Below are 24,980 nucleotides of genomic sequence, written 5' to 3' on the forward strand. Positions count from 1 at the left end.
CCAGAGCAACTTGGATCCTCCTGCTCCGGCTGGGAAACTGAGGCAGGAGGCAGCCCTTCCTTCCCGCCCACTCCAGCACGGGGGCGGGGGGGCCGCCCTGTTTTCCCCCTCTGTATTTCCCAAACAAGCCCCGGCCCCGGCCCTGGCAGTTGTCAGGCTAAATATTTTGTGTGCGGCAGCCGAAAACAAAAGTGAAGGGGCCGCAGGGTCCGGGCAGGGGCCGTGCCCCCCCAGTCCCGGCGTGCCCCAGGTGCCGCCGGACACGGCGAGCGGGACCCGACGCGGCAGCAGCGTCCGAGGTGGGACAGGGCCGGGACCCCGGGGGTCCCGCTCGGGGATGGGGCCGAGGGCGCCGGGTGCCCTGCGGCTGGGGGTGATGCTGCTGGTCCTTGGTCCCCTCCCTCTGCCCCCCGTGTGGGCCCCCTCCGAAAGTAAGTGCCTGGGAGGGGGTGGCCGGGAGAGGGGCGAGGGTGGAGCGCTTGCCTGGGGAGACAGTTCTAGGGGGGTGCGGGGGGTGATACCTGTGCTCGGGGCTTTGCAAGAGCCAAAACCTGAGGCAAAGCTCTTTGGGTGCTCCCTCTGCCTCGGTTTCCCCCCGCGGCAGCCCCCCCCCCCCGCTGCAAACCCCCCGTTTTGAGCAGGAGGGTCAGAGTGTGAGACCCCCACACCCCCCCACTGCTGGGATGGGGTGAGGGAGGAACGTGGGGGGGGGCTCAGCTGGAGCCGGGGGCGGGGATTGCTCGGCCCCTCTGGGATGGTGGGAAATGGTCGCAGGAATTGAGAGCGCTGGTCCCAGCACGGCTGCTGGGGTGGAAAAGGGTGGAGAGGGGTGGCACGGTGGGGAGGGGGCACAGCCACCGCGAGGGATGGCCGGCGGCACCAGGAGGGTCTGTCGGTCTGTCCTGCCTTCCCCTCTCCCTCCTGCCCGTGCCTCAGTTTCCCCAAGCACCGAGGGGCTGTGCTGGGGGGGGGTGGGAGTGATGGAGGAGGGGGATGAAGCATCCGAGAGCTTCCCAGAGGACACACCTCGCTGTGCCAGCTCCCACCTGGGATCCCTGTCCCCTCCCTGCCCCCTCAGGGGCACGGGGGACCCCTGTCCCCTCACAGGGTGACTTTGCAAGGTCAGGGAGGTGACGGTGGCAGCAGGGGCTGTAACCCCCAGGGTTGGTGCTGCACCCAGGGCCGGTTCTGTGGGAGGATGGAGGACCCTCCTGTCCTGACTGGGGGGGGACAGGGCTCCCAGCGAGGAGCCAAGCCCTGGTGTGGTGCTGGGGTGAGCGGGCACAGGCAGCTGCCAGAGCCTCAGTGCCCACGGAATCATGGTGCCAGCAGTTAATGGGTGACACTGAGAGGGGAAAAATGCCACCGGGCACAAGGTCACAAGGGTACGGTCGTGAGCCACCAGCCCAGGCTGGCAGGGCCAGACAAGAGCCATGGCCCCGACCCCCTCCAGGACCTGGACAGCGCTTTTGGGCTGGGGATGCTGCCAGCGGGAAGCTCTCTGCTCATCCTGGCTCTTGCATCCCTGCTGGGACTGGGAAGCAGGAGATGCTGGGCTTGTGCTGCCTCAGTTCTCCTGCTCCCTGCCTGAGCCTGGGTGGAGAAGCCCTGGGACAGCAAATGTGGCCCAGGCTGTGCCACTTGGGCACCTGTGGTAGCCTTGTGTGCCCCGTTACCTGCCTGGGCACCGCCGGGGAGTTAATGGGAACAACCTTTCAGGAGCTGCCACTCACTGGGTAACTGTGGGTCCGCGGCAGGGGAGAGATGTCGTGAGACCCCCACGGCTGTCCCACAACTCAGGGAAGGGGAAAACTGTCTGCATACCCCAGCTGGCTTCCCCTGGGGTGGGCAGTGGGGCTGGGACGCGGTCCTGGGGCTGCCATGGGGCAAGGCAGGCGCCAGGGCTGCCAGGCCTCGTTAGCATCCCGCTGACAGACGCGTTGTGCCCCCGAGAGCCACAGCGCGCCAGCTGCCTGTCACAGCCACTCGTGTCTCCTGGCTGCCCAAACCAATTCCAGCCACGTTTGACAGGCAGCGCCGGGATATTAAACTCTGCCAAGCACCCCTGGGGGATCCCAGGGTGGGGGTGGGGGTCAGCTGCCCCGTCCCTGCCGCCCATGGGGTCCCCCCTCTCGCCACCCCAGTCTGCGGCAGCATGGACATCCGCAATGACGTCTCCCAGCTCCAGAAGCTGGAGAACTGCTCCATCATCGAGGGCAACCTGCAGATCCTGCTGATGTTCACCACGGGCGCCGAGGACTTTCGGGGGCTCAGCTTCCCTCGCCTGCTCATGATCACCGAGTACCTGCTCCTCTTCCGCGTCTACGGGCTGGAGAGCCTGCGGGACCTCTTCCCCAACCTCTCCGTCATCCGCGGCACCAACCTCTTCTTCAGCTACGCCCTGGTCATCTTCGAGATGCCGCACCTGCGGGACGTGGGGCTGCACAGCCTGGGCCACATCCTGCGCGGCTCCGTCCGCATCGAGCGCAACCAGGAGCTTTGCCACCTCTCCACCATCGACTGGGGGCTGCTGCTGCCCGACACCGGAGACAGCACCTACATCGTCGGCAACAAGCTGGCCGAGGAGTGCGCTGACGTCTGCCCGGGCATCCTGGACGTGGAGAAGCCGTGTGTGCAGACCAGCGTCAACGGGCAGCTGGATTATCGCTGCTGGACCTCCAGCTACTGCCAGAAAGGTGGGTGTCAGTGGCACAGGGCTCGGCTGTGCCGGCTGCTTTCCTGGGACGGTGATGGTTTGCACTGTGGGGTAAACTGGGAGGGCACTGGGGATGGCTGGTGGAGCCACAGGCCCTGGTACGTGGTTGTGGCTCCCCCGTGCCGTGCCATGCCGTGCCGGCAGCGTGGCGGGGTAACCAGATCCACGCTGTATCACCCTCCGGAGGACAGGCCAGCTCCTGGCTGCCGTGTTTTCCCAGCAGCGAGGTAAATACGGGCCCCTCCTGGGCTCGTTTGCTGTAAACAGGAGACCTGGTAATAAAATCTGTACTGTAAACACAGATCCTTATCAGGGCTGCAGCCTCGGCTGTGGACCCGGCCTCGGATGCTCCGGGCAGCCGGGGCTCAGCTGGGGCTCAGCTGGGGCTCAGCTGGGGCTCAGCACAGGCTGAGCCTCCCCTCGTCCACCCATCTGTCCTGCTGTCCCTCCGTCCAGCCCCTCATCCGCCCATCCCAGCGGGTTCCTCAACCACCCATCAACCCACCTGCCTGGCTGGCCACCCACTGCTTGGCCATTTCTCCATCCATTCCTGCCTCCCTCCATCTCTGCATCCATCCCTACATCCTTCCATCCCTCCTTCGTCCCACCATCAATGCATTCTTCCCTCCCTCCCTCCTTTCACCCCTCCATTTCTGCATCCCATGATCTCTGCATCACTTCATCTCTCCATCCTTCCATCCATCCCAACACACCTCTTCCCACCCTCCCTCCCTTCTTCCCTCCGTTCATCCCACCATCCCTCCATCCCTCCTTCATGCCACCATCAGTGCATTCCTCCTTCCCTTCCTCTCTCCCTTCCCTCTTCCCTCCATCCATCCCACCATCTCGGCATCCCTTCATCCCTCCATCCATCCCCACACTCCTCTTCCCTCCCTTCATCCCACCATCCACTCCTCCATCCCCACACCTCCCCATCTCTCCATCCCACGCTCCCTCCCGTTGCCCCCCAGACCTGGAGGGAATCACCAACGCCCCCAACCCTTCCCACTTCTTCCCTCTCCCGCTGTTGCCCACTCCCAACCCATTCCCAGCCGTGCTGGGGTCCATGCCCGGGGTCTCCCCTGCCCACGGCGCTGTCTCCCCTCGCAGTGTGCCCGTGTGGCGCGGGCTCGGCGTGCACGGCGGCGGGCGAGTGCTGCCACGCCGAGTGCCTGGGGGGCTGCGGACGCCCCCGCGACAGCCGGGCCTGCGTCGCCTGCCGCCACTTCCACTTCAACGGGCACTGCCTGCCCTCGTGCCCGCCCCGCACCTACGAGTACGAGGGCTGGCGCTGCGTCACTGCCGAGTACTGCGCCAGCCTCCGCAAGGTCTCCGACAACCCCCGCGACGCCTCCAAGTTCGTCATCCACCAGCGGCAGTGCCTCTCCGAGTGTCCCTCGGGATACACCAGGAATGAGAGCAGGTGGGGGGGCATTCCCGGTGGCCCCCAACATGGGCACGGTGGTGGCACAGTGCCCGGCTCACAGTGCCCGGCTCACAGTGCCCTGTCGTCCTGCCCGCAGCATCTTCTGCCACAAGTGCGAGGGCCTGTGTCCCAAGGAGTGCAAGGTGGGCACCAAGACCATCGACTCGACGCGGGCGGCGCAGGAGCTGGTGGGCTGCACCCTCGTCGAGGGGAACCTCATCCTCAACATCCGCCGGGGCTGTGAGTGCCACGTCCGGCCCCCACAACCTGCCCCGGGTGGGAGAACAGCTATGGGGGTGGGGGGTGAAGGCAGGGGGGCTTTTCCCTTGTGGAGTGAATTAATGGGAGGGTGCCCTCCTCCCTGAGCTCACACCGTGGGTTGTCCCCAGATAACCTGGCCTCGGAGCTGCAGAGCAGTCTGGGGCTCATCGAGACCATCACGGGCTTCCTGAAGATCAAGCACTCCTTTGCCCTCGTCTCCTTGTCCTTCTTCAAGAACCTCAAGCTGATCCGTGGTGACTCCATGGTGGATGGGTGAGGACAGGGCGTGTCTGGGGGGGACGTGTGGCTCTGGGGGTGCCCGTGCCCACCGCCTCCATCTGCACCTTCCCCCCCCAGGAATTACACCTTGTACGTCCTGGACAACCAAAACCTGCAGCAGCTCTGGGACTGGAGCCACCACATCCTCTCCATCCCCGTGGGCAAGATGTACTTTGCCTTCAACCCCAAGCTGTGCCTGGCCGAGATTTACCGCATGGAGGAGGTGACGGGCACCAAGGGGCGGCAGAACAAGGCCGAGATCAACCCCCGCACCAACGGGGACCGCGCGTCCTGTGAGTGACGGGCACGGGGACAACCGGCAGCGCCGTGACCCCCTCCCTGCCCGAGCCCTGCCTCCGCTCCACAGGTAAGACCCAGACCCTGCGCTTCATCTCCAACGTCACCGAGTCCGACCGCATCTTCCTCAAGTGGGAGCGGTACCGGCCCCCCGAGTACCGGGACCTCCTCAGCTTCATCGTCTACTACAAGGAGTCGTGAGTGTTTGCCATCCCCACCGGGGGGGTCGTCCACTGTCGGGGGGGGGACCCAGTGGTGGGAACCCAAGCCAGGACAGGGAGTCCATGGGGTCCCCTGTGTCTGGGGTGAGGATCCGGGGCAGAACAGGGATGTCTGGTGAAGGGGTCCCTGATGTCAGGGCATGAACCTTGGGCAGAATGGGGTGCCCTGGGCTGTCCTTCATGTTCTGGGTGATCCTGGAGCAGGATAAGAGGGCTCAGGGAAGGGTCGTCAAAGGGGGCGCTGGGGCAGGATGGGTGAGGTCCTCAGTACCCAAGGGGGGACCTGGCACATGACCGGGGCACCCAGGGGTGTCAGCAGTGTCTGGTAGGACCCAGTGTCCAGGGGTGGACCCCGGGGAGAAACCTGTGGGGAGTTCCAGTGTGGAGAATGGGGACTCCAGCCCGTGATGTCCTTGTGCCCTGGTGGGCTGCTGGAACCCCCAGGGAGTTGTGTGGCTGGGAAGGGTCCCAGGGCCTTCCCTGATGCCCAGTGTGGGACAGACCCTTCCAGAACGTGTCAGAGTACGTGGGGCAGGATGCCTGTGGGGCCCAGAGCTGGAACGTGCTGGACGTGGATCTGCCACTCAGCAGTGACCAGGAGCCAGGGGTGGCCCTGCTTAACCTCCGCCCCTGGACCCAATATGCCATCTTCGTCCGTGCCATCACCCTCACCACCGCCGAGGAGGGACGCAACTACGGGGCACAGAGCGAGGTGGTCTACATCCGCACCATGCCGGCGGGTAAGGGGCTGGCAGGGGCCGGGGATGCCTGTGGTAACCCCCCCCCAAAGAAAGACCGACACCCTCTGTCCACCCAGCCCCGACGGTGCCCCGGGATGTCATCTCCATGTCCAACTCCTCCTCCCACATCGTGGTGCGCTGGAAGCCGCCCACGCAGCGCAACGGCAACATCACCTACTACCTGGTGCTGTGGCAGCAGCTGGCCGAGGACATGGAGCTCTACATCAACGACTACTGCCACAAAGGTGAGGGCAGGCAGGGCAGGCAGGGCAGGCAGGGCAGGCAGGGCTGCCAGGCAAGGGCAGCGCACACAGCTCGGGTACAGCAGCCAAGGACACCAGTGCAACAGGGATTTTCCCCCCGAGCCGGGGTCCAGCAGCCTGCCAGCCCTGCCCGTCGCTGCCCGCAGGCCTGAAGCTGCCCACCAGCAGTGCGGACACGCGCTTTGGGGACGGGGACGGCCCCGAGGTGGAGCAGGATGCGGAGGAGCGGTGCTGCCCCTGCCGCCCCGCCGACGGGCAGCTCCGCGTGGAGGGCGAGGCCGAGTCCTTCCAGAAGAAGTTTGAGAACTTCCTCCACAACTCCATCACCATCCCCAGGTGCCATCTGGGGGGGGTCCCTGCTCTGGGGGCTCCCCCAGGCTGGGGGTGTGTGTGTCTGCCTGGGTGGGGGGGTCCAGTGGCCGCTCCTGGCAGATCCTTTAACTGATTTCCCGCTGTCTCAGGCCCCCCTGGAAGGTGACGTCCATCAACAAGAACCCACAGAGGTGAGCGGGGGCCACACAAGCCTGGAGGGTCTCGATGACCCCGGCGCCCTGGCTCCCCACCACCTCCTGTCCCGGCCTCCCGCAGGACCCCCAAGCAGCGCAGGGACGTGGCTGCCGTCACCCCCCCGGCCAACGCCTCCTGGGCGGAGCCGCCGGCCCCGAGCCGCGCCAGAGGGGAGCCCAAGCCCCGCTTCCAGATCTTCGAGGACAAGGTGGTCCGTGACCGGGCGGTGCTGTCGCGGCTGCGCCACTTCACCGAGTACCGCATCGACATCCACGCCTGCAACCACGCCGCGCACACCGTGGGCTGCAGCGCCGCCACCTTCGTCTTCGCCAGGACCATGCCCGAGCGTGCGTCCCCCCTCCCGGGCCCTGCCTCGGGACGTGCTGGGATGTCTTCTGGATGGGATGCTGGCAGCGGGTCGGGGTCCAGGTGATGCCCCCAGGAGGTGACCCTCTCTGTGCCCCTCTCCAGTGCAAGCTGACAACATTCCTGGGAACGTCACGTGGGAGCCGGCGGGCAAGAACAGCGTCCTGCTGCGCTGGGAGGAGCCCAGGAACCCCAACGGGCTCATCCTCAAGTATGAGATTAAGTACAGCCGGGAGAGTGAGGTGAGGACGTCCCCGGGACACCCCCTGCCAGGTCTGGTTATAGGGGTACAGCACCCCCGCCATCCCAATCCATGCCATGCCATGCCATGCCATGCCATCCCATCCCATCCCATCCCAATCCCATCCCATCCCAATCCATGCCATCCCATCCCATCCCATCCCGTCCCAATCCCATTCCATGCCATGCCATGCCATTCTTTACCATGTCATGCCATCCCATTCCATGCCATGCCATCCTATCCCATTCCATGCCGTCCCATTCCATGCCATGCCATGCCATTCCATGCCACGCCATTCCATCCCACCCCACCCCATCCCATCCCATCCCATCCCATCCCATCCCATCCCATCCCATCCCATCCCATCCCATCCCATCCCATCCCATCCCATCCCATCTCTCCCCCAAGGCTTGCACACAGCTGGGGGGTGATGAAGCCCCCTGGCCACCCCCTCATTGTCCCCCCCCCCAGGAGGTCACCACCGTCGTCTGCGTCTCCCGCCACCGCTACTCCAAGTACGGGGGGGTCCACCTGGCCCTGCTCCAGCCGGGGAACTACTCGGCCAAGGTCAGGGCCACCTCCCTGGCCGGCAACGGCTCCTGGACGGGGCTCGTCAAGTTTTACATCCTGGGGCCAGGTACCTGTGGGGGACAAGGGGGACGTCACAGGGGACGTCAGAGGGGACCCCGGCAGGCAGGGAGAGGGGTCTGTGGGGTCAGGGAGCTGGATCAGGGCGCTGGGGAATTGGGGTTGCTGCTGGGCTGGGACACTGGAGGATCACAGAATCACAGAATCCTTTGGGTTGGAAAAGCCCTTCAAGACTCGATAGTCCAGCTGTTCCCCCAGCACTGCCAAGGCCACCATGGCCCCAAGTGCCACAGCTACACTTTTTTAAATCCCTCCAGGGATGGCGACACCCCCACTGCCCTGGGTAGCCTGAGCACTGCTTTCCAATTCTCCCTAATATCCCTAATTCCCTAAACCTCCCCTGGCATAACCTCAGGTCGTTTCTTCTTGTCCTGTCCCTTGTTCCCTGGGAGCAGAGCCCGACCCCCCCCAGCTCCCCCCTCCTGCCAGGGAGTCGTAGGAAGTGAGAAGGTCCCCCCCGAGCCTCCTTTTCTCCAGGCTGAGTCCCCCCAGCTCCCTCAGGAGTTCTCCAGACCTTTCTCCTGGTGCTCCAGCCCTTTCCCCAGCTCCATTCCCTTCCCTGGACATGCTCCAGCGCCTCTTGTCACGAGGGTCCCAAAACTGACCCCAGAATTTGAGGTGCCCAGCACTGCCCTGGCCCTGTGGCCACTGTGGCTGGTCCAGGCTAAGTGTCATTGGCCTCTTGTCCACCTGGGCACACCTGGGCTCACATTCACCTGCTGTCAACCAGCACCCCCAGGTCCTTTTCCGGCTTTCCACTCCTTCTGCCCCAAGCCTGGGGCGTTCCATGGGGTTGTTGTGACCCAAGGGCAGGATGTGGCACTTGGCCTTGTTGCCCCTCACCCCATTGCTCTCAGCCCTTGGATCCAGATCCCTCTGCAGAGCTTCCTGCCCTCCAGCACATCAGTATTCCCACCCAACTCAGAGTCAATCCCCCCGTCCAGGCCATCCATGAAGTCATGGAACGGGACTGGCTCTGTACGGAGCCATCTGAGCCCCCCCTGCCACGGAGCAGCCCAGGCTGGTCAGGCAGGATCTGCCTGATCCCCTGCTTGTCCTACCTGTGTGACAGCACTCAGGGTGCTCTGCTCCATGACCTTCCCTGGTACTGAGGTTGGGATGACAGTCCTGGAGTTCCTCAGATCCTCCTTCTGACCCTTCTTGTAGATGGGCATCACTTTGGATCGCTCCCAGTCCACTGGCCCTCCCCAGTCAGCCAGGACTGCTGGAAAATGATGGAAAGTGGTTCAGTGAGCCCTTCCACCGACTCCCTCAGCACCCTTGAATGGATCCATCCGACCCCACAGACCTGTGGGTGTCTCTGTGGTGGTGCAGCAGGTCACTGACCATTTCCCCTCAGATTATGGGGGCTTCATTCCACTCCCCATCCCTGTCTTCCTGCTCAGGGGACTGGGTTAGGGTCCCAGAACAACTGGTCCTACTGCTACAGACTGAGGCAAAGGAGGCAGGAAGTACCTCAGCTCTTTCTTCAACCTTTGTCACTGTGGCCCCCACATCTAATAAAGGATGGAGAGTCTCCTCAGCCCTCCTTTGGTTGCTGATGGATTTATAGAAACATTTTTTATTGTCTGTTATGGCAGATTCAGTTCTAGTTGGGCTTTGGCCCTTCTCATATTCATCCTTGTGGTCCTTCTGACCTTCCAGCCCCTTCTTCCAAAGGTTTGAACGTCTCCTGAAAAAGGAAACACCAACCTGAGGTGGAGTTCCAGTCAAAGCTTTCTGCTAAGCCAGGCTGGTCTTATTCCCATCCTTCATCCAAGGATGCTGCTGGATTGAGGAGCTGGGGACTGGGGGATGCTGCTGGAGTGGGACACTGGGAGCTGCTGGTGGACTGGGGGATCTGGGGGACGGGGGATGCTCTGGGACAGGGACACCCAGGGATCAGCGGGTGCTGCCGGTCTGGGGAGCCGGGAGCTCCCCCTCTCCGGCCCAGTGGTGGTGGTGGGACAAGTGTGGGTGGGGATGAGCCTGCCCGGGCCCTGATCCAGGGCCGCCTGCTCCCGGCAGCCGAGGAGGAGTCCGGCAGCTTCTACGTCCTGCTCACTGTCACGCCCGTGGTGCTCATGGTGCTCATCTCCTGCCTCGCCGTCTTCGTCTTCTTCTACAACAAGAAGAGGTAACGACCCCTCTGCACCCCCAGGGCTGGGCCGGGGCAGGATCCGGCTAAGCCAGGGCTGGGGAAGGGCTGGGGAAGGGCTGGGGAAGGGCTGGGGAAGGGCTGGGGGGGGGCAGCACCTCTGAGCACTCCCCACCCCTGGCAGGAACAACGACGGGTACCCCAGTGGGACCCTCTACGCCTCCGTCAACCCCGAGTACTTCAGTGCCTCAGACAGTGCGTGGGGATGGGCAGGGGCGGCTCGGGGGGGCTGCTGAGCCCCCTCCTCGCTGGGGTCACACTGGAGGGGACAGGGATGGGGTGGGATGGGATGGGATGGGATGGGATGGGATGGGATGGGATGGGATGGGGTGGGATGGGATGGGATGGGATGGGATGGGATGGAGATGGAGATGGAGATGGAGTCGGGATGGAGATGGGGATGGGACAGGATGGGATGGGATGGGATGGGATGGGATGGGATGGGATGGGATGGAGATGGGGATGGGGACAGAGACAAGGATGGTGATGGGAGGGAGATGAGGATGAGGATGGAGATGAGGATAGGGAGAGGGACAAGGATGGTGAGGGAATGGAGATGAGGATGGGGGTAGAAATGGGATGAAGATTAGAATGGGGATGGAGGTGGGGATAGGATGGAGATGAGGATGGGAATGGAGATCAAGATGGGGATGGAGATGGGATGAGGATGGAGAGGGGGATAGTGACAGTGATGGGGATGGGGTGATCCCCACTCGCCCTGCAGTGTACATGCCTGATGAGTGGGAGGTGTCACGGGAGAAGATCACAGTGATCCGGGAGCTGGGACAGGGATCCTTTGGGATGGTGTATGAGGGGCTGGCACTGGGGCTGGTCACGGAGGGAGAGGAGACCAAGGTGGCCCTGAAGACAGTCAACGAGTTGGCCACCATGCGGGAGCGCATCGAGTTCCTCAACGAGGCCTCTGTCATGAAAGCCTTCAAGTGCCACCACGTGGTAGGTGGGCAGCTGAGGGAGAGGGAGGGGACACGGGGGGTCTGGCCACTCACATGCCACCCCTCTTTGTCCCCTCAGGTCCGTCTGCTCGGCGTCGTGTCCCAGGGCCAGCCAGCTCTGGTCATCATGGAGCTGATGACACGTGGGGACCTGAAGAGCTACCTGCGTTCTCTCCGGCCCGAGGCCGAGGTGAGGGGCTGGCCGGGTGCCCCCACGGGCAAAGTGACACCCCCCCTGCCCCCAGGGGGGTCCTGGTGTGCCTCCCCCCAGCCCTGAGTCTGTGCACGGTGCAGAACAACCCCGGGCTGCCGCCGCCGTCGCTCAAGGACATGATCCAGATGGCGGGGGAGATCGCCGACGGCATGGCCTACCTCAACGCCAACAAGTTCGTGCACCGGGACCTGGCTGCCCGCAACTGCATGGTGTCCGAGGACTTCACTGTCAAGATTGGAGGTGGGTGGGCAGCGTTGGACAGGCTGCTGCCAGCCCCCGTCTCCTGCTGCTCACGCCTTCCTCCTCCTCTCCCTCCCCTGCCAGACTTTGGCATGACCCGGGACATCTACGAGACGGATTATTACCGGAAAGGGGGCAAGGGGCTGCTCCCCGTGCGCTGGATGTCCCCAGAGGCGCTCAAGGACGGCATCTTCAACACGCAGTCTGACGTCTGGTGGGTGCTGGGCTGGGGGGGAGCACCGGGGGGGAGTTTTGGGGAGTTCCTGGAGCGCTGGGGGGAGTTTTGAGGAGTTCCTGGAGCGCCAGGGGGGAGTTTTGGGGAGTTCCTGGAGCGCCAGGGGGGAGTTTTGGGGAGTTCCTGGAGCGCCGGGGGGGAGTTTTGAGGAGTTCCTGGAGTGCCGGGGGGAGTTCTGGGGAGTTCCTGGAGCGCCGGGGGGAGTTTTGGGGAGTTCCTGGAGCGCCAGGGGGGAGTTCTGGGGAGTTCCTGGAGTGCCAGGGGGGAGTTCTGGGGAGTTCCTGGCTGAGCGGTGCCGTGCCAGCAGGTCCTTCGGGGTGGTGCTGTGGGAGATCGCCACGCTGGCCGAGCAGCCCTACCAGGGCATGTCCAACGAGCAGGTCCTGCGCTTCGTCATGGACAACGGCGTCCTGGAGAGGCCCGAAAACTGTCCTGACAAACTGTGAGCGAGGGGGGGACACCCCCTCAGACCCCCACCCTGCTGGGGGGGGAAATCCTGGTCTCTCCCAGTGCTGGGAGGGCCATGGGGTGCTGGAGCCCCCCGAAACCAGCGGGTGCCTTCTCCTTCCCACAGCCACGAGCTGATGTGCCTGTGCTGGCAGCAGAACCCGCGCCAGCGCCCCTCCTTCATCCAGCTCCTGGAGCGCATCAAGGACCACATGGCACCCGCTTTCCGCACCCTCTCCTTCTTCTACAGCCCCGAGAACGGCCACCATGGCTCAGAAGAACCCTCTGACGCCGAGACAGATCCGTCCGCCGGGGAGGACGAGCCCCCCACATCCCCCCTGCCCACACGCAAGGACCACAGCCCCGGCCAGCTCCCCAACGGGATGGCCTGACTCTGAGCCCGGGGTGTGCTCAGACCCCCCTGCACTCTGCACCCCCCACCCTCCTCCGGCCACCCCCCAGTGCCGGGACACCCCCACATTATTTATTGCTTCCAAGGGCCCGGCCGAGGAGCAGGTGCCTTGGGAAGGGGGTGGCAGCACAGCAAGGATGCTCCGTGGGGGGCCCTTCCCCTGGAGATAAATTAGGGTTCTACAGATCAGGGGCAGGGAGTGGGGGGCTGCTGGCTGGGAGGAGAACACCCCGGTCCTTCCTTGGGTTTTTTCTTGGGGGGACGGGGGGAATGTGGGCATGGGGATGGAGAGTGGGGCTTGGGGTTCGGGGTCCCCCACCAATCTGCCTCTGCCGTCACCCTCCAGCCGCCCGTCAAACAGGTCAGTACCCCCATGACCCCTCTTTTACAGCTGGGGAAACTGGGGCAGCCCTGCAGCAGGAGAAGCCTGGGGTGGCCCTCATGCCTCTCCCCAGCCCCCTGCACTGGGACCAGTGCTGGGGCCGTGCTGGGCCGTGGAAGGGGCTTCACTGTCTGATCTGCGGCCGTGGGATGAGCGCGAATAAAGGGGGATGAAGCTCAGCTGTGGCAGTGTCTGACTGGGGGGGGGGCGGCACACGGGCTTTTTCACTCCCCACTCCACCAACCCCATCCGATTCCTGCGGCTTTGCCCTGCAGTGCCCAAACCGGAGGCGTTTCTGGGGAAAAACGTCAAAGCAGTGGAATTCGGGAGGATGTGGCAGGCTGGTCGGCTCTGCCGGGGGCGGGGGGGGGGGGGGTCGCCCCAGGGGAATTGAGCCCTACAAGTGTCACTGGGTTGGGGAGATGCACCCGGAGCTGAGCCATGGGGGAGGAATGCAGGCTGAGAACGTTCTAAACTCAACGCACAGATGAGCCACCCCCGAGGTGCTTTGGGACAAGCCCGGGGGGAAGCAGCAGCCAGGTGGGGAAGGGGAACCCTGGGGGGAGGGCAGTGGGTGCACAACAGTCCTGTCCTGCCCCCCCGGGAAGGAGGAGGAGGGTCCTGGTTGGGGATGACAGGTGGGGACGGGGCCACTGTGTCACCAAACATCCCCCCGTCTCCAGCCTCTCTGCACCCCAAAATATCGGGGTGCTGGGGAAGAGCCTAACCCAGGACAACCCATCATGCCTCGAGATTTGGGGGCACCATCGCGGGGTGTGACAGATTGGAGGGCTCTCGGTGGCCTCAGGGGTGCTGGTGTGACATCCCCTGTCCCTTCTGCGCAGCGAGCTCCGAGCCGGGTCCTGGAGCGAGTGTGTGTGTGTGTGTGTGTGTGTGTGCGCGCGCGCGTGTGTGTCTGTGTGTGTGCGTGTCTGTGTGTGTGTACACATGTGCCCACGTGTGCTCCAGTGTGTTTAGGGGTGCCAGTGGTGGGATGGGGCTGGGGGGTGCAGGTGTAGTGTGCCAGGGCGCAGGCAGGGGCGGGCAGGGTGCAGGCACAGCGCAGGCAGAGCGCGGGCAGGGGGCAGGGGTCTCGGCAGGGTGCGGGCAGGGCGCAGGCAGGGCTCAGACAGGCTCCCTGCTCGCTGTCCGTGTGCGGAATCCCCCGCTCCCGGGTCGGGGGCTTCCCGCGTGCCCGTGAGTCACGGCCGGGGGGGTCTCGGGCCGGGGCAGGGGCGGTGCCGGGGCGGGGGGAGCCGCCGGCCCCTCCCGGGAGGCCGGTCCCTGCGTTGCTTTTAAGCCCCGCACGGCCCCGTGCTCGGGCTGCCGGGCAAGTGCGAGGGAGGGCGGCACCGGTACCGGCACCGGCGGCAGCGGCAGCGGCAGCGGCAGCGGCACCGGCACCGGTCCGGGACCGGGACCGGCCCCGCGATGCCGCCGCTGCCCGCCTGGCTCTGCCTGGCCGCGCTGCTCCTGACCCTGCCCGCCCCGGGCGCTGCCCGGCCCTGCCCCCGGCCCTGCCACTGCCCCCGGGCCGGGACCCTGCTCTGCCGGGAGCCCAGCACCGTGGGCAGACTGGCCCTGCTGCTGGGAACCGGCGGCTTCACCGACGTGTGAGTGGGGCCGGGGGTCGGGGTGATGGAGCTCAGGGACCGGGCAGAGGGGCTGGGGGTGAGCGGGACGGCAGCGCTGGGGCTGAGGGACGCAGCGGGGGCTGGGGCAGCGATGGAGTTGGTGGTGGCAGAGCTCGGGGATGGGCGTGATGGGGCTGGGGGTGAGGGATTTTGGGGACTGGGCAGAGGGGTTGGGGATGATGGGGATGATGGGGAGGGGGGTGATGGAGCTCAGGGACCGGGCAGAGGGGCTGAGGGTGATGGCACTGGTGGTGATGGGGCTGAGGGATGCGGCGAGGGGGCTGGGGGCAGCAGGGCTGAGGGACAGGGTGGTGGGGCGATGGGGATGGAGGTGATGGAGTTCGAGGACAGGGCAGCAGGGCTGGGCTGGAGCAGCAATGGAGCAGGGATCACTGGATGGGCTGGGATCGCTGTGGGGAGCGTGAGTGCTTGGCTGGAGCCATTGGGGCTGCAAAGACAGGGTGGGGGGGCTGCTGCATCCCCCAAGGAGTGAGTGAGGGTCTGGGGGCAGCCCTTTGCCCCCTCCTGTAGCGATGCCAGCCATAGTGACACGCTGAGGGTGCAGCAGGGACCTCGGGCAGGGAGCACCCCTGCCATGCCTGGCAGAGCTGGGGTGTGGGGAGCCCCTTGTCCCCAATCTGTTGGGGCTGTCACCCTGTCCTGGGACCTGTGGGTTGGGATGCTGTGGGGACACACCCCAGATTTCCTGGGGTGGGGGATCTCCTCTGCTCCCACTCATTCCCCCGCTCCAGGATGTGTGGCGAGCAGATGAGGGCTGGAGTGAGGAGCGACGAGGAGGGTGCTGGGGGACGTGGGGGTACGGGGTGCTGCAGGATACCAAGGCACCCTAACTGCTGGGTCCTCCCCCCGCCACAGCCCTGGCTGTGCCGCATTGCTGGGGACTGGCTGCAGGGTGTCTCTGTGCCTCAGTTTCCCCACGTGTCGGGGTTGCTGCGCCACGGGCGCTGCCAGCTCTTTGTTCGCTGGCTGACGGGTGGGGTGGGTGGTGGTGGGGATGGTGGTCCCCCAGAGACCCCCGGCCATCCCGCTGCCCCAGCCTCCCTCACCCCATCCCCACAACCTCGCTCGTGGCAGTAGGCACCCCCCACAGGGGTCAGTGGGACCAAAACCCCGTTAGTGTGGATCTGAACCCCCGATTAACTCCTGATGATTTGGGGTTCACAGGAGCAGCCCCTGGGGTGGGGCGGGGGGAAAACCCCTGTACCCGCTCCCAAAGGGGCTTTTCTTCACTGCCTGAATAGAAGGGGAAGGGGGGACAGTCGGAGACCCTGTCACAGTGCAGGACACTGGGGTGTGAGGAAAGACAGTGACCCAGGGGTGACTGGGGCTGAGACCTAAAAAACACTCTCTTGGGTGAGACCGTGGGCCCCAAGTGGCAGCTCAGCCCCAGCCCCACAAGGCTCACACTGGCTGGGGCTCAGCACCATCGGGATCACCTGCTGCCATTCCCCCTTTCCAGCTCATCCCTGTCTGCCCAGGGGAAACTGAGGCACGGTGGGGCATCCCTGTCCCCATCTCCAGCTGTGGCTGCACTGCAGGCACAGCCTGGGGAGGAGGGAGCACAGCTCTCCCCTTGCCCCACGCTTTGCCGGTGGCCCTTGGCATGGGGGGTCCTGGGCTGCTCCCCTGACCCCCCTCATTTGCCTTCCAGCACCATTGAGAACCAGCCCAGGCTGACGACCTTGACCCGCGCTGACACCAGGATGCTGCGGGAGCTCAGGAGCCTGTGAGCACCCGGGGTGGGGTCCCTGCACAGGGAAATGGGGGGAGGGGGGGCTGCTGGATGGGGGATCCCCAGAGCTCAATCCCACTGCAGGAGGTGCAGAGGGGGTGCTCCCAGGATGGGGATCCAGGGACCCCCAGTGTGGGTGCTCAGCCCTTCCCTCCCCTCAGCACCATCTCCAGGTCGGGGCTGCAGCACATCTCTGCCGACGCCTTCCTGGACACCCCCAGGCTGAGCCACGTGTGAGTCTCCCCTCCCCCGATTCCCTCCCTCAACGTCCCCCTCCCCCGTTTTGGGGCTCGGCCCCCCCGTCCCCGCGGGCGCCGGGCCCGGTGCAGGGTGGCCGGTCCCGCGCCCGGGCGGGATCGATGGTGTCCCGCTGCCCCCGGGCACATCAGCCTGGCCGGGGGGGCTCTGCCGCTGAGTGGGAAACCATCGATCCAGGCAGGAGTACAGGCAGCTGCCGGCCCCTCCCTGGAGTCCCGTGCTGCCGCGGTGCGGGAGGGGACCCCCGAGAGCTGGGGGGGACCCTGTTGGGGTGTGTGGGGCTCCCCCCTTGCAGGGAGGCACCTGAAGGCTGGTGGCACCCCCGGCAGAGCTGGATTTGCTGGGTCACGGTGCGACAGCGGCGGCCCTGGTGCTGCCCAGTGCCCCGGCCAGACTCTCTGCAGGGTGGGGTGACATGGGACGGGGTTTTGGGGTGGGAAGGGGTGGCTGATGGGGTTTGTTCCCTACAGGAATCTCTCCTCCAATGCGCTGCAGAGCCTTTCCTGGAAAACCTTCCACCATCTGCCCCTGCAAGAGCTGTGAGTGATGGGGGAGAGGGGGGAAGTGGGTGCGGAGCATCTCCCACTGGGGGGGTGGGACAGGCTGGGACAGGCCTGTGGACACAGTGATGGTGGGTCTGACAGCCACAGGCACGGGGATGGGGACAGGGATGGCACATGTGGCACAACACCTGGCTCTGGGTGCATTCAGGGGCACCAGCCACGCTCGGGGGCTGGGGGTGCCCCCATCCAGCCTTGGTTGGTTCCGCTGAGACATACACGAGTGTGGGGGACCCGGAGCCCTTTTGAACCCCTGTTCTCTTCCTTGCTCCATCTCAGCATCCTGGTGGGAAATCCCTTCAACTGCTCCTGCAGCCTGCGCTGGCTGCAGCTGTGGCAGAACGGGAGCCGGGCCGAGCTGGGGAACCAGTCCCTGGGCTGCTGGGAGGGCACTGTGCTGGTGCCCCTGGGCAGCCACATCCTCAGTGCCTGCGGTACGTGGCCGGGCACCCCGCCGGGTTTGGGGCCTGGGCTTGTCCCCCCTCCTGAGCCACTTGCCTGGGGACAGTGTGGGACGTGGGAGTCCACGTGGCTCACCCCTTTTCCCTCGGCAGACCCCCCGACTGTCCGCATCGAGCCCCCCGAGGTGCTGCTGCGTCAAGGGGACAGTGTCAACCTCACCTGCCGCGTCACCGCCGAGCCCCCGGCCACCGTAAAGTGGGTGGTCCCCGAGGTGGGACCCGAGCCCGTCACCACCAAGGCAAGCTCAGCCTTACTGGGGCACGGACAGGACCCCTCCCAGCGGCACTGTGCCCCCACAGCATCCTCTCGCTGGTGGGGTGGGCATGGGGGAATGCAGGAGCTGGCCCAGCTCTGGGGGGGTTGTTTGCTCACCCCATCCCGGTGCTCCCCGCAGCTCTCGGACTGGGAGACCGTCCTGGAGATCAGCAACGTCTCCTCCAGCCTCAACTACAAGGACTTGACGTGCCGGGCAGAGAACGCCGTGGGGCCGGCGGAGGACAGCGTGATGCTCAATGTCACCTGTGAGCAGCCCAGAGGGGACCGGCTGGGGGTCTCCGGGCGAGGGGTCTGACTCAGAGACCCACCCAGCTCTGTCTCCTCCAGTCCCCCCCGTGATCCTGCTCCTGCACGAAGCCATCCCCCAGCACTTCTGGTGCATCCCCTTCTCGGTGGATGGCAACCCCGTCCCCAGCATCCGCTGGCTCTTCAACGGCACGGCCCTGGTCGAGGGGCGCTACATCCACACCCGCATCGTGGAGTACGAGCACAACTCCACCGTCCTGCACGGCTGCCTCCAGCTCAACCGTCCCACCCACGTCAACAACGGCAACTACACCCTCCTGGTGCGCAACCCCCTGGGCTCGGCCGCCCTCAGCGTCCAGGGGCGCTTCATGGAGAACCCCTTCAGCTTCAGCCCCGAGGAGCCCATCCCCGGTGGGTGCCAGGCAGGGGGGGCTGCCTGGGGGTCCCGCCGGGTCTCACAGAGGAGATGTGTCACACCCGGTGTGCAGAGCGGGTGGAACTGGGCTCTGCCCGCTGGCCCTGCACAAGCCCCAGCGGTGGGAAGGGGAGGGACAGGGCTCCCACCCGAGGAATAACGAGTGTTTCTCCTTTCTCTCCCTTTGGGCTGCACCAGTGTCTCTGTCCCCGCTGGGTGAGTGAACCAGGAGCGCTGCTGCCCCTGCCCCAGCCCCACCAAACTGTGCATTCCACCCGTCCCCCAGGGCTGATCCCGGGGTACCAGGGGTACCCAGGTCCTTGCCAGGACCACCTCAGGGGATGGGGACCCCCCACTCACCCTGCACCCTTCTCCCTGCCCCAGGCACCAGGAACAGCTCGCTGGAGGGGCCCGTGGAGACGACAGATGACCACACGTTTGGGGTGAGGGGATGCTCTGCGGTCTGGGACGGGGGACCAGGACACCTGCAAGAGGGTGGGACACATCCCTAGGGGTCAGCCAAGAGGGATGGGGGCATGTGATGAGGACGAAGGACAGAGTCCCCGTGCCTCGGTTTCCCCTGCGGCAGCTCCTGGTGCTTGTGGCCAACTCAGGCCCCCACAGGCTGGGAAAAGGGGCCTGGCAGGACCCCGCCCTGAGCCCGGTCCCCGCTGTCCCCAGGTCTCGGTGGCTGTGGCACTGGCCGTGTTCACCTGCCTTTCGCTCTCCATCATGCTCATCCTGCTCAACAAGTGCGGGCGCCGCTCCAAGTTCGGCATTAACCGTGAGTGCCCCTGCCCGGTGACGCGGGATTTGGGCTGTGGCACGGGGACACCCCGGTCCCCACATCCCCGGGGCAGCGCTGGGCACCTGGGCTGGGCCAGGGCTGTGGGGAGAGGGACTGTGGGTGGGGACCGAGGGTGGGGGGACACCCGCAGAGGGGTGCCGGCTCCCCCGGGAGCGCGGGCAGCAGCTGCTAATTCACTCCTGGAATGGATTCAGCCTCTAAATGGGTTTGATCGGGCTGCCTGGCCCCCGGGGGCCGGCCAGGCAGGGGGATGCTCGGCAGAGCCTGGCACTGGTTGCACCGGCTGGGGGGGGGCTGGGGGACCCCCTGATGGCCTTGTCCTTGTCCCCATAAGGCTCAGCGGTGCTGGCCCGAGAGGACGACCTGGCCATGTCCCTGCACTTCATGAACCTGGGCAGCAGCCCCCTCTCCTCAGCCGAAAGCAAGCTGGAGGGGCTGAAGAGCAACTTCATCGAGAACCCCCAGTATTTCTGCAACACCTGTAAGGGTCAGGAGGGGGGAAACTGTGGTCCCCGAGCACCCTCCCCTGCTCAGCCCTGACCCGGGGGGCACTGATGGGTGGGGGTCCCCCCAGGCGTGCACCACGTGCAGCGGCGGGACATCGTGCTGAAGTGGGAGCTGGGCGAAGGCGCCTTCGGGAAGGTTTTCTTGGCCGAGTGCTACAACCTCCTCCCGGAGCAGGAGAAGATGCTGGTGGCTGTGAAGGTGAGGAGGGGGGACGACGCAGGGGCTGGGGGTGGTCTGTGGGGGGTGTCACCGATGCCGTGTGCTGGCAGGCGCTGAAGGAGGTGACGGAAAGCGCCCGCCTGGATTTCCAACGCGAAGCCGAGCTGCTGACGGTGCTGCAGCACGAACACATCGTCAAGTTTTACGGTGTCTGCACCGAGGGCGAGCCCCTCATCATGGTCTTCGAGTACATGAAACACGGCGACCTCAACCGCTTCCTCAGGTGGGCACGGGGGGGGGGAGAACGGGACCCCCCCATCTGCTGCTCCATCAGCGCAGCCAGCCTGCTCCCTGCTAATGCAGCCCTCCTTGCAATATTGATTAGATTAGCTGTCTGAGAGGCTTAAATAGAGAGAGATTGGCCATCAGCTGGAATAAGCAGAGACTTTTCGATTGCCCCCCCAGGTATTGCTGCTAGACGGGGGGGGCTGCCAGAGGCATCGCTTTAGTGGCCGCGCGAGGAGCTCTGAGACGTGGCTTTTATGATTATTGTTATGGGATTTGGCATTAATGGTTCTGCCGAGCAGAGCTCCCCCAGCCCCCGGCCGCGGCCGCCCCGGCCCTGCTGTCAGTCGTGCTCGGCATCAAAGGCACCGAGGGGCTGGAGGCGGCCGGAGCCGCGCTGGCCCCCGGCCCGCCCCGCACGCCCCACTTCACACGCGCTGCTGCGCTTTCACACCCCGCCCGCACCGCCCGGCACGGGCTGGCACGCAGCCTCCCGCCCGGGACAGCCCACGTGTGTGCACGTGTGTGTGTGTGTGTGTGTGTCCTGCCCGTGTGCACGTGTGTGTTTGTGTGTGCCCTGCCCGTGTGCACGTGTGTGTGTGTGTGTCCTGCACATGTGCATGTGTGTGTGTGCATGTGTGTGTGCCCCTTCCCTGTGTGCCTTTGTGTGTGTGTGTGCCCTGCCCGTGTGCAAGTGTGTGTGTGTGTGTCCTGCACATGTGCACGTGTGTGTGTGTGTGTGTCCTGCACATGTGCATGTGTGTGTGTGTGTGTGTCCTGCACATGTGCATGTGTGTGTGTGCGTGTGTGTGCCCTTTCCCTGTGTGCCTTTGTGTGTGTGTGTGCCCTTCCCAATGTGCATGTGTGTGTGCCTTTTCCCTGTATGCATGTGTGTGTGTGTGTGTGTATGTGCCTCCCCTGTGTGCATGGACATGTGTGTGTGCCCTTCTGTGTGTGTGTGCATGTACATGTGTGTGCCCTTCTCCTGTGAGCATGCACATGTGTGTGTGCCCTTTCCCTGTGTACACGTACACGTGTGTGCCCTTCCCTTGTCTGCATGTGTGTTTGTGCCCTTCTCTGGCGTGCATGTACATGTGTGTGTGCCCTGCCTTGGTACCTGTGCACACACACACCCCCACACGTGCTTTTTCACACATGTGGGCACACCTCTCCCCTGTGTGCACTCACACATGTGTAACCCTTCCTTGGCATGCACACGAGCACGTGCTCTTCCCTTGTGTGTGCACATACATGTGCATGCCCTTCCCTGGTGTGCACACGTGAACACATGTCCATGCCTTTCCCCTGTGTGCACACACGCCAGGGAAGGACGCACATGTGTGTACATGTGTGTATGCGTATGTGCATGTCCTTCCCCCGTGTGTGTGCACACACACGTGCACCCCCTTTCCTTGTGCAGAACACACATGTGCCCTCCATCCCCTGGCACACGTTCCTGTGTGTGCACAGCCCTTCCCTGTGTCCATTCACACACACGTGCCCTCCATCCCCTGGCACATGTTCCTGCATGTGCACAGCCCTTCTCTGTGTCCATTCACACACACATGTGCCCTCTATCCCCTGGCACATGTTCTCGTGTGTGCACAGCCCTTCCCTGTGTCCATTCACACACACATGTGCCCTCCATCCCCTGGCACAGGCACCCGTGTGTGCACAGCCCTCCCCCTGCCTTTGCCCACCCTCCCCCGTGCCCCTCCCTGTGCCCCCCACTCCGAGCAGCCCCTCTGCCCCCGGCAGGTCCCACGGCCCCGACGCCAAGATCCTGGAGCAGGGGCCGGGCCAGCCCCAGGGGCCGCTGGCCTTGGGCCACATGCTGCACATCGCCACGCAGATCGCCTCGGGCATGGTCTACCTCGCCTCCCTGCACTTCGTCCACCGAGACCTGGCCACCCGCAACTGCCTGGTGGGCCACGACCTGGTGGTGAAGATCGGGGATTTCGGCATGTCCCGGGACATCTACAGCACTGACTATTACAGGGTGAGCTGCCCCCTCGCCCCCCCCAGCTCTGCCATGGGCTGGGGCGGCCACGCTCGAGTTTCCCTCTTGGCTGCTGCCCCCCACCCTGTCTCCATCCATATTCAACCACAGAGTGGGGTGGGGTGGGTTGGGTTGGGTTGGAAGGGACATGTAAAAGTCATCCAGTCCAACCTGCAACCTTCTACTAGACCAGGTTTCTCAAGCCCTGTCCAATCTGGTCTTGAATGTTTCCAAGGAATACTCCACAGCTTCTCTGGGCCCCCTGCGCCAGGGGCTCACCATGAAAAATTTCTTCCTTACATCTCGTCTGAGGCTTAATGAGTGGGGCCAGGGATGAGGGGGGCAGATGGGGGGAGCCCTGCCCTGCCCTGACGGCCCCGCCGTGGGCAGGTGGGAGGCAGGACCATGCTGCCCATCCGCTGGATGCCCCCCGAGAGCATCCTGTACCGTAAGTTCACCACCGAGAGCGATATCTGGAGCTTCGGCGTGGTGCTCTGGGAGATCTTCACCTACGGGAAGCAGCCCTGGTACCAGCTCTCCAACACTGAGGTGAGCAGGCGGGGGGGGGTGGATGGTGACAGACCCCCCCCGGGGGTACCCGGAGCGGGGGGTCCCATCTCCCCCCCGGTTCCCACAGGCCATCGAGTGCATCACTCAGGGGCGGGAGCTGGAGCGGCCCCGCACGTGCCCCTCCGAGGTCTATGCCATCATGCAGAGCTGCTGGCACCGGGAGCCCCAGCAGCGCCGGCCCATCAAGGAGATCCACAGCCGCCTCCAGGCCCTCGTCAAGACCCCCCCTGTCTACCTGGACATCCTTGGCTGAGCGGGGACCCCCACCCGCCCTCGGCTCCCCGCTGCCCCCCTGCCCTCCCTGCTGCCCAGGGGCATGGCTTTCCCCCCCCTGCACAGCCCTGGACTGATGCCCCAAGCAGGGGGAGAGGGCTGAAACCTTATTTATAGTGGAAAATGCCAGCCCATCCCGGGGAGGCTGGAGGGCTGGGCTGGGGGACCCCCAGGGCTGGGACCCCCAGGTTTGTGGCCCTGCTGCCTGGCTCCTTGTCATTCCCCCAGCGTGCCGGGATGGAGCTGTTCTGCTGACGTGGGTTGGCTCGAGGGGGCAGAGCTGAGAGCCCCCCAGCACGGGGTCCGTGCAGGAGCCAGGGGGCTCAGCTCTCTGGGGGAGTTGGGATGCCCCGTGCTCTGCAGCAAAACCAGTCACCAATAAACCGTCTCTCCCCCGCACTGGGCCCTGCCTGCTCCGGGGTGTCATCGGGGTGTGGGGAATGGAGGGATTTGGGGCTTTTTGAAGCAGGGAGACCACCCTGTCTGGGGCAGAGGGGCTGGAGGGGAGGTGCTGCCCCAGGGATCCTGGGATGTGGGGACAATGTGTGCCCAAGATGCAGGGATGATGTGTGCCAGGACCCTGGGATGCAGGGATGATGTGTGCCAGGATGAAGCAATGATGTGTGCCCAGAGCCTCGGGATCGAGGGATGATGTGTGCCTGGGATGCAGGGATGTGTACCCAGGAACCTGGGATGCAGGGATGGTGAGTGCCTGGGATGCAGGGATGAGTGCCTGGGATGCAGGGATGTGTACCCAGGATGTTGGGATGCAGGGATGATGAGTGCCTGGGATGCAGGGATGATGAGTGCCTGGGATGCAGGGATGATGAGTGCCTGGGATGCAGGGATGGTGTGTGCCTGGGATGCAGGGATGGTGTGTACCTGGGATGCAGGGATGATGAGTGCCTGGGATGCAGGGATGGTGTCCTCATCCTCAGCCCAGAGGGGGATGTTTTTGGCTGCGCCACAGGGACCACCTTGGGCAGCGCCCCAGGGGTGCTGGTGCCATACCCTGGCCTGGGGCACCTGAGTCCCCTCGCCAAGGGGCCCAGGGGGAGGATGGGACTTCACAGCACAGAGCCAACACCCCCCACCCAAGGGCGTCATCCCCCCTTCCCTGTGCCCTCTCATCAGAACCAGGGGTTATCACATGCCCTGTAGCATCCACTCCATCATCCTTCCTCGGGCTCTCCAGCTGCCTTGGTAATGGTTGAGACCTGGATTTGACCATAATGGAGCTGAATTGATTTCATCTGGATAATTAGGCAGCACAGGCAGGGCCCTGGCAGCTCCTTTGTTACCCCCCGTGACCCGAGATAAGCAGGAGGAAAGCGGGGTCGTGGGGGAAACTGAGGCACGGCACAAGGTGGGAGCAGCTGGGAGGGGTCTGTGGCAGGTACCAGGGGGCTTGGGGCCAACAGAGCATGTGGTGGGGCTGGGTGGCCGGGGCTGGATGGGGCACAACAAGAACTGGAGGAAATCAGAGCCAACCCCAGCACCCCACAGCTCCCAGCCTGTAATCCATCCCAAAACCCTGCAGTGGGGCTGGATGCAGCCCCCAGCCCAGGGCTCAGGCCCCTCTGTCAGGCCCTGGATCTTTGTCAAGGGTCCAGCCCCGGGATGGAGGGAGCTGGCACAGGCAGGGTCTGGTCCTGCTGGAGCTCAGCTGGGCTGGCAGAGCCCCCCACCTGCTTCTTTGGGGTCTCTAATTGCTGCCCACGGTGATTTATGGCCTTTTTCCCTCTTATCTAATTTGAGGAAGGAACTAG

General features: G+C 64.8%; 2 protein-coding genes across 2 annotated transcripts; both read left to right on the forward strand.

Annotated features, from left to right (window-relative positions):
• Nucleotides 1–215: 215 nt before the first annotated feature.
• Nucleotides 216–12,951, forward strand: INSRR (insulin receptor related receptor). Its single transcript, XM_051773072.1, has 22 exons — nt 216–431; nt 2,145–2,696; nt 3,827–4,139; nt 4,240–4,382; nt 4,532–4,676; nt 4,761–4,975; nt 5,050–5,176; nt 5,702–5,940; nt 6,018–6,185; nt 6,350–6,539; nt 6,665–6,706; nt 6,792–7,057; nt 7,182–7,318; nt 7,789–7,954; nt 9,994–10,102; nt 10,248–10,318; nt 10,848–11,077; nt 11,156–11,266; nt 11,371–11,530; nt 11,615–11,744; nt 12,073–12,207; nt 12,340–12,951. The coding sequence occupies exons 1-22, from the start codon at nt 338–340 to the stop codon at nt 12,602–12,604; spliced, it is 4,008 nt and encodes a 1,335-aa protein (XP_051629032.1). The 5' UTR covers nt 216–337; the 3' UTR covers nt 12,605–12,951.
• A 1,486-nt stretch (nt 12,952–14,437) lies between these two features.
• NTRK1 (neurotrophic receptor tyrosine kinase 1) lies at nt 14,438–23,235 on the forward strand. Its single transcript, XM_051773130.1, has 17 exons — nt 14,438–14,619; nt 16,313–16,387; nt 16,555–16,626; nt 17,122–17,190; nt 17,491–17,645; nt 17,766–17,911; nt 18,068–18,194; nt 18,277–18,606; nt 18,809–18,826; nt 18,995–19,053; nt 19,292–19,394; nt 19,753–19,899; nt 19,993–20,123; nt 20,195–20,367; nt 22,128–22,368; nt 22,759–22,917; nt 23,006–23,235. Exons 1-17 carry the CDS (start codon nt 14,438–14,440, stop codon nt 23,189–23,191), a joined length of 2,373 nt encoding a protein of 790 aa, XP_051629090.1. The 3' UTR covers nt 23,192–23,235.
• Nucleotides 23,236–24,980: the final 1,745 nt, after the last annotated feature.

Source organism: Manacus candei, unplaced genomic scaffold, assembly GCF_025592945.1.
Source record: "Manacus candei isolate 608988 ecotype Guabito, Panama unplaced genomic scaffold, ASM2559294v1 h1tg000166l, whole genome shotgun sequence".
Lineage (NCBI taxonomy): Eukaryota > Metazoa > Chordata > Aves > Passeriformes > Pipridae > Manacus > Manacus candei.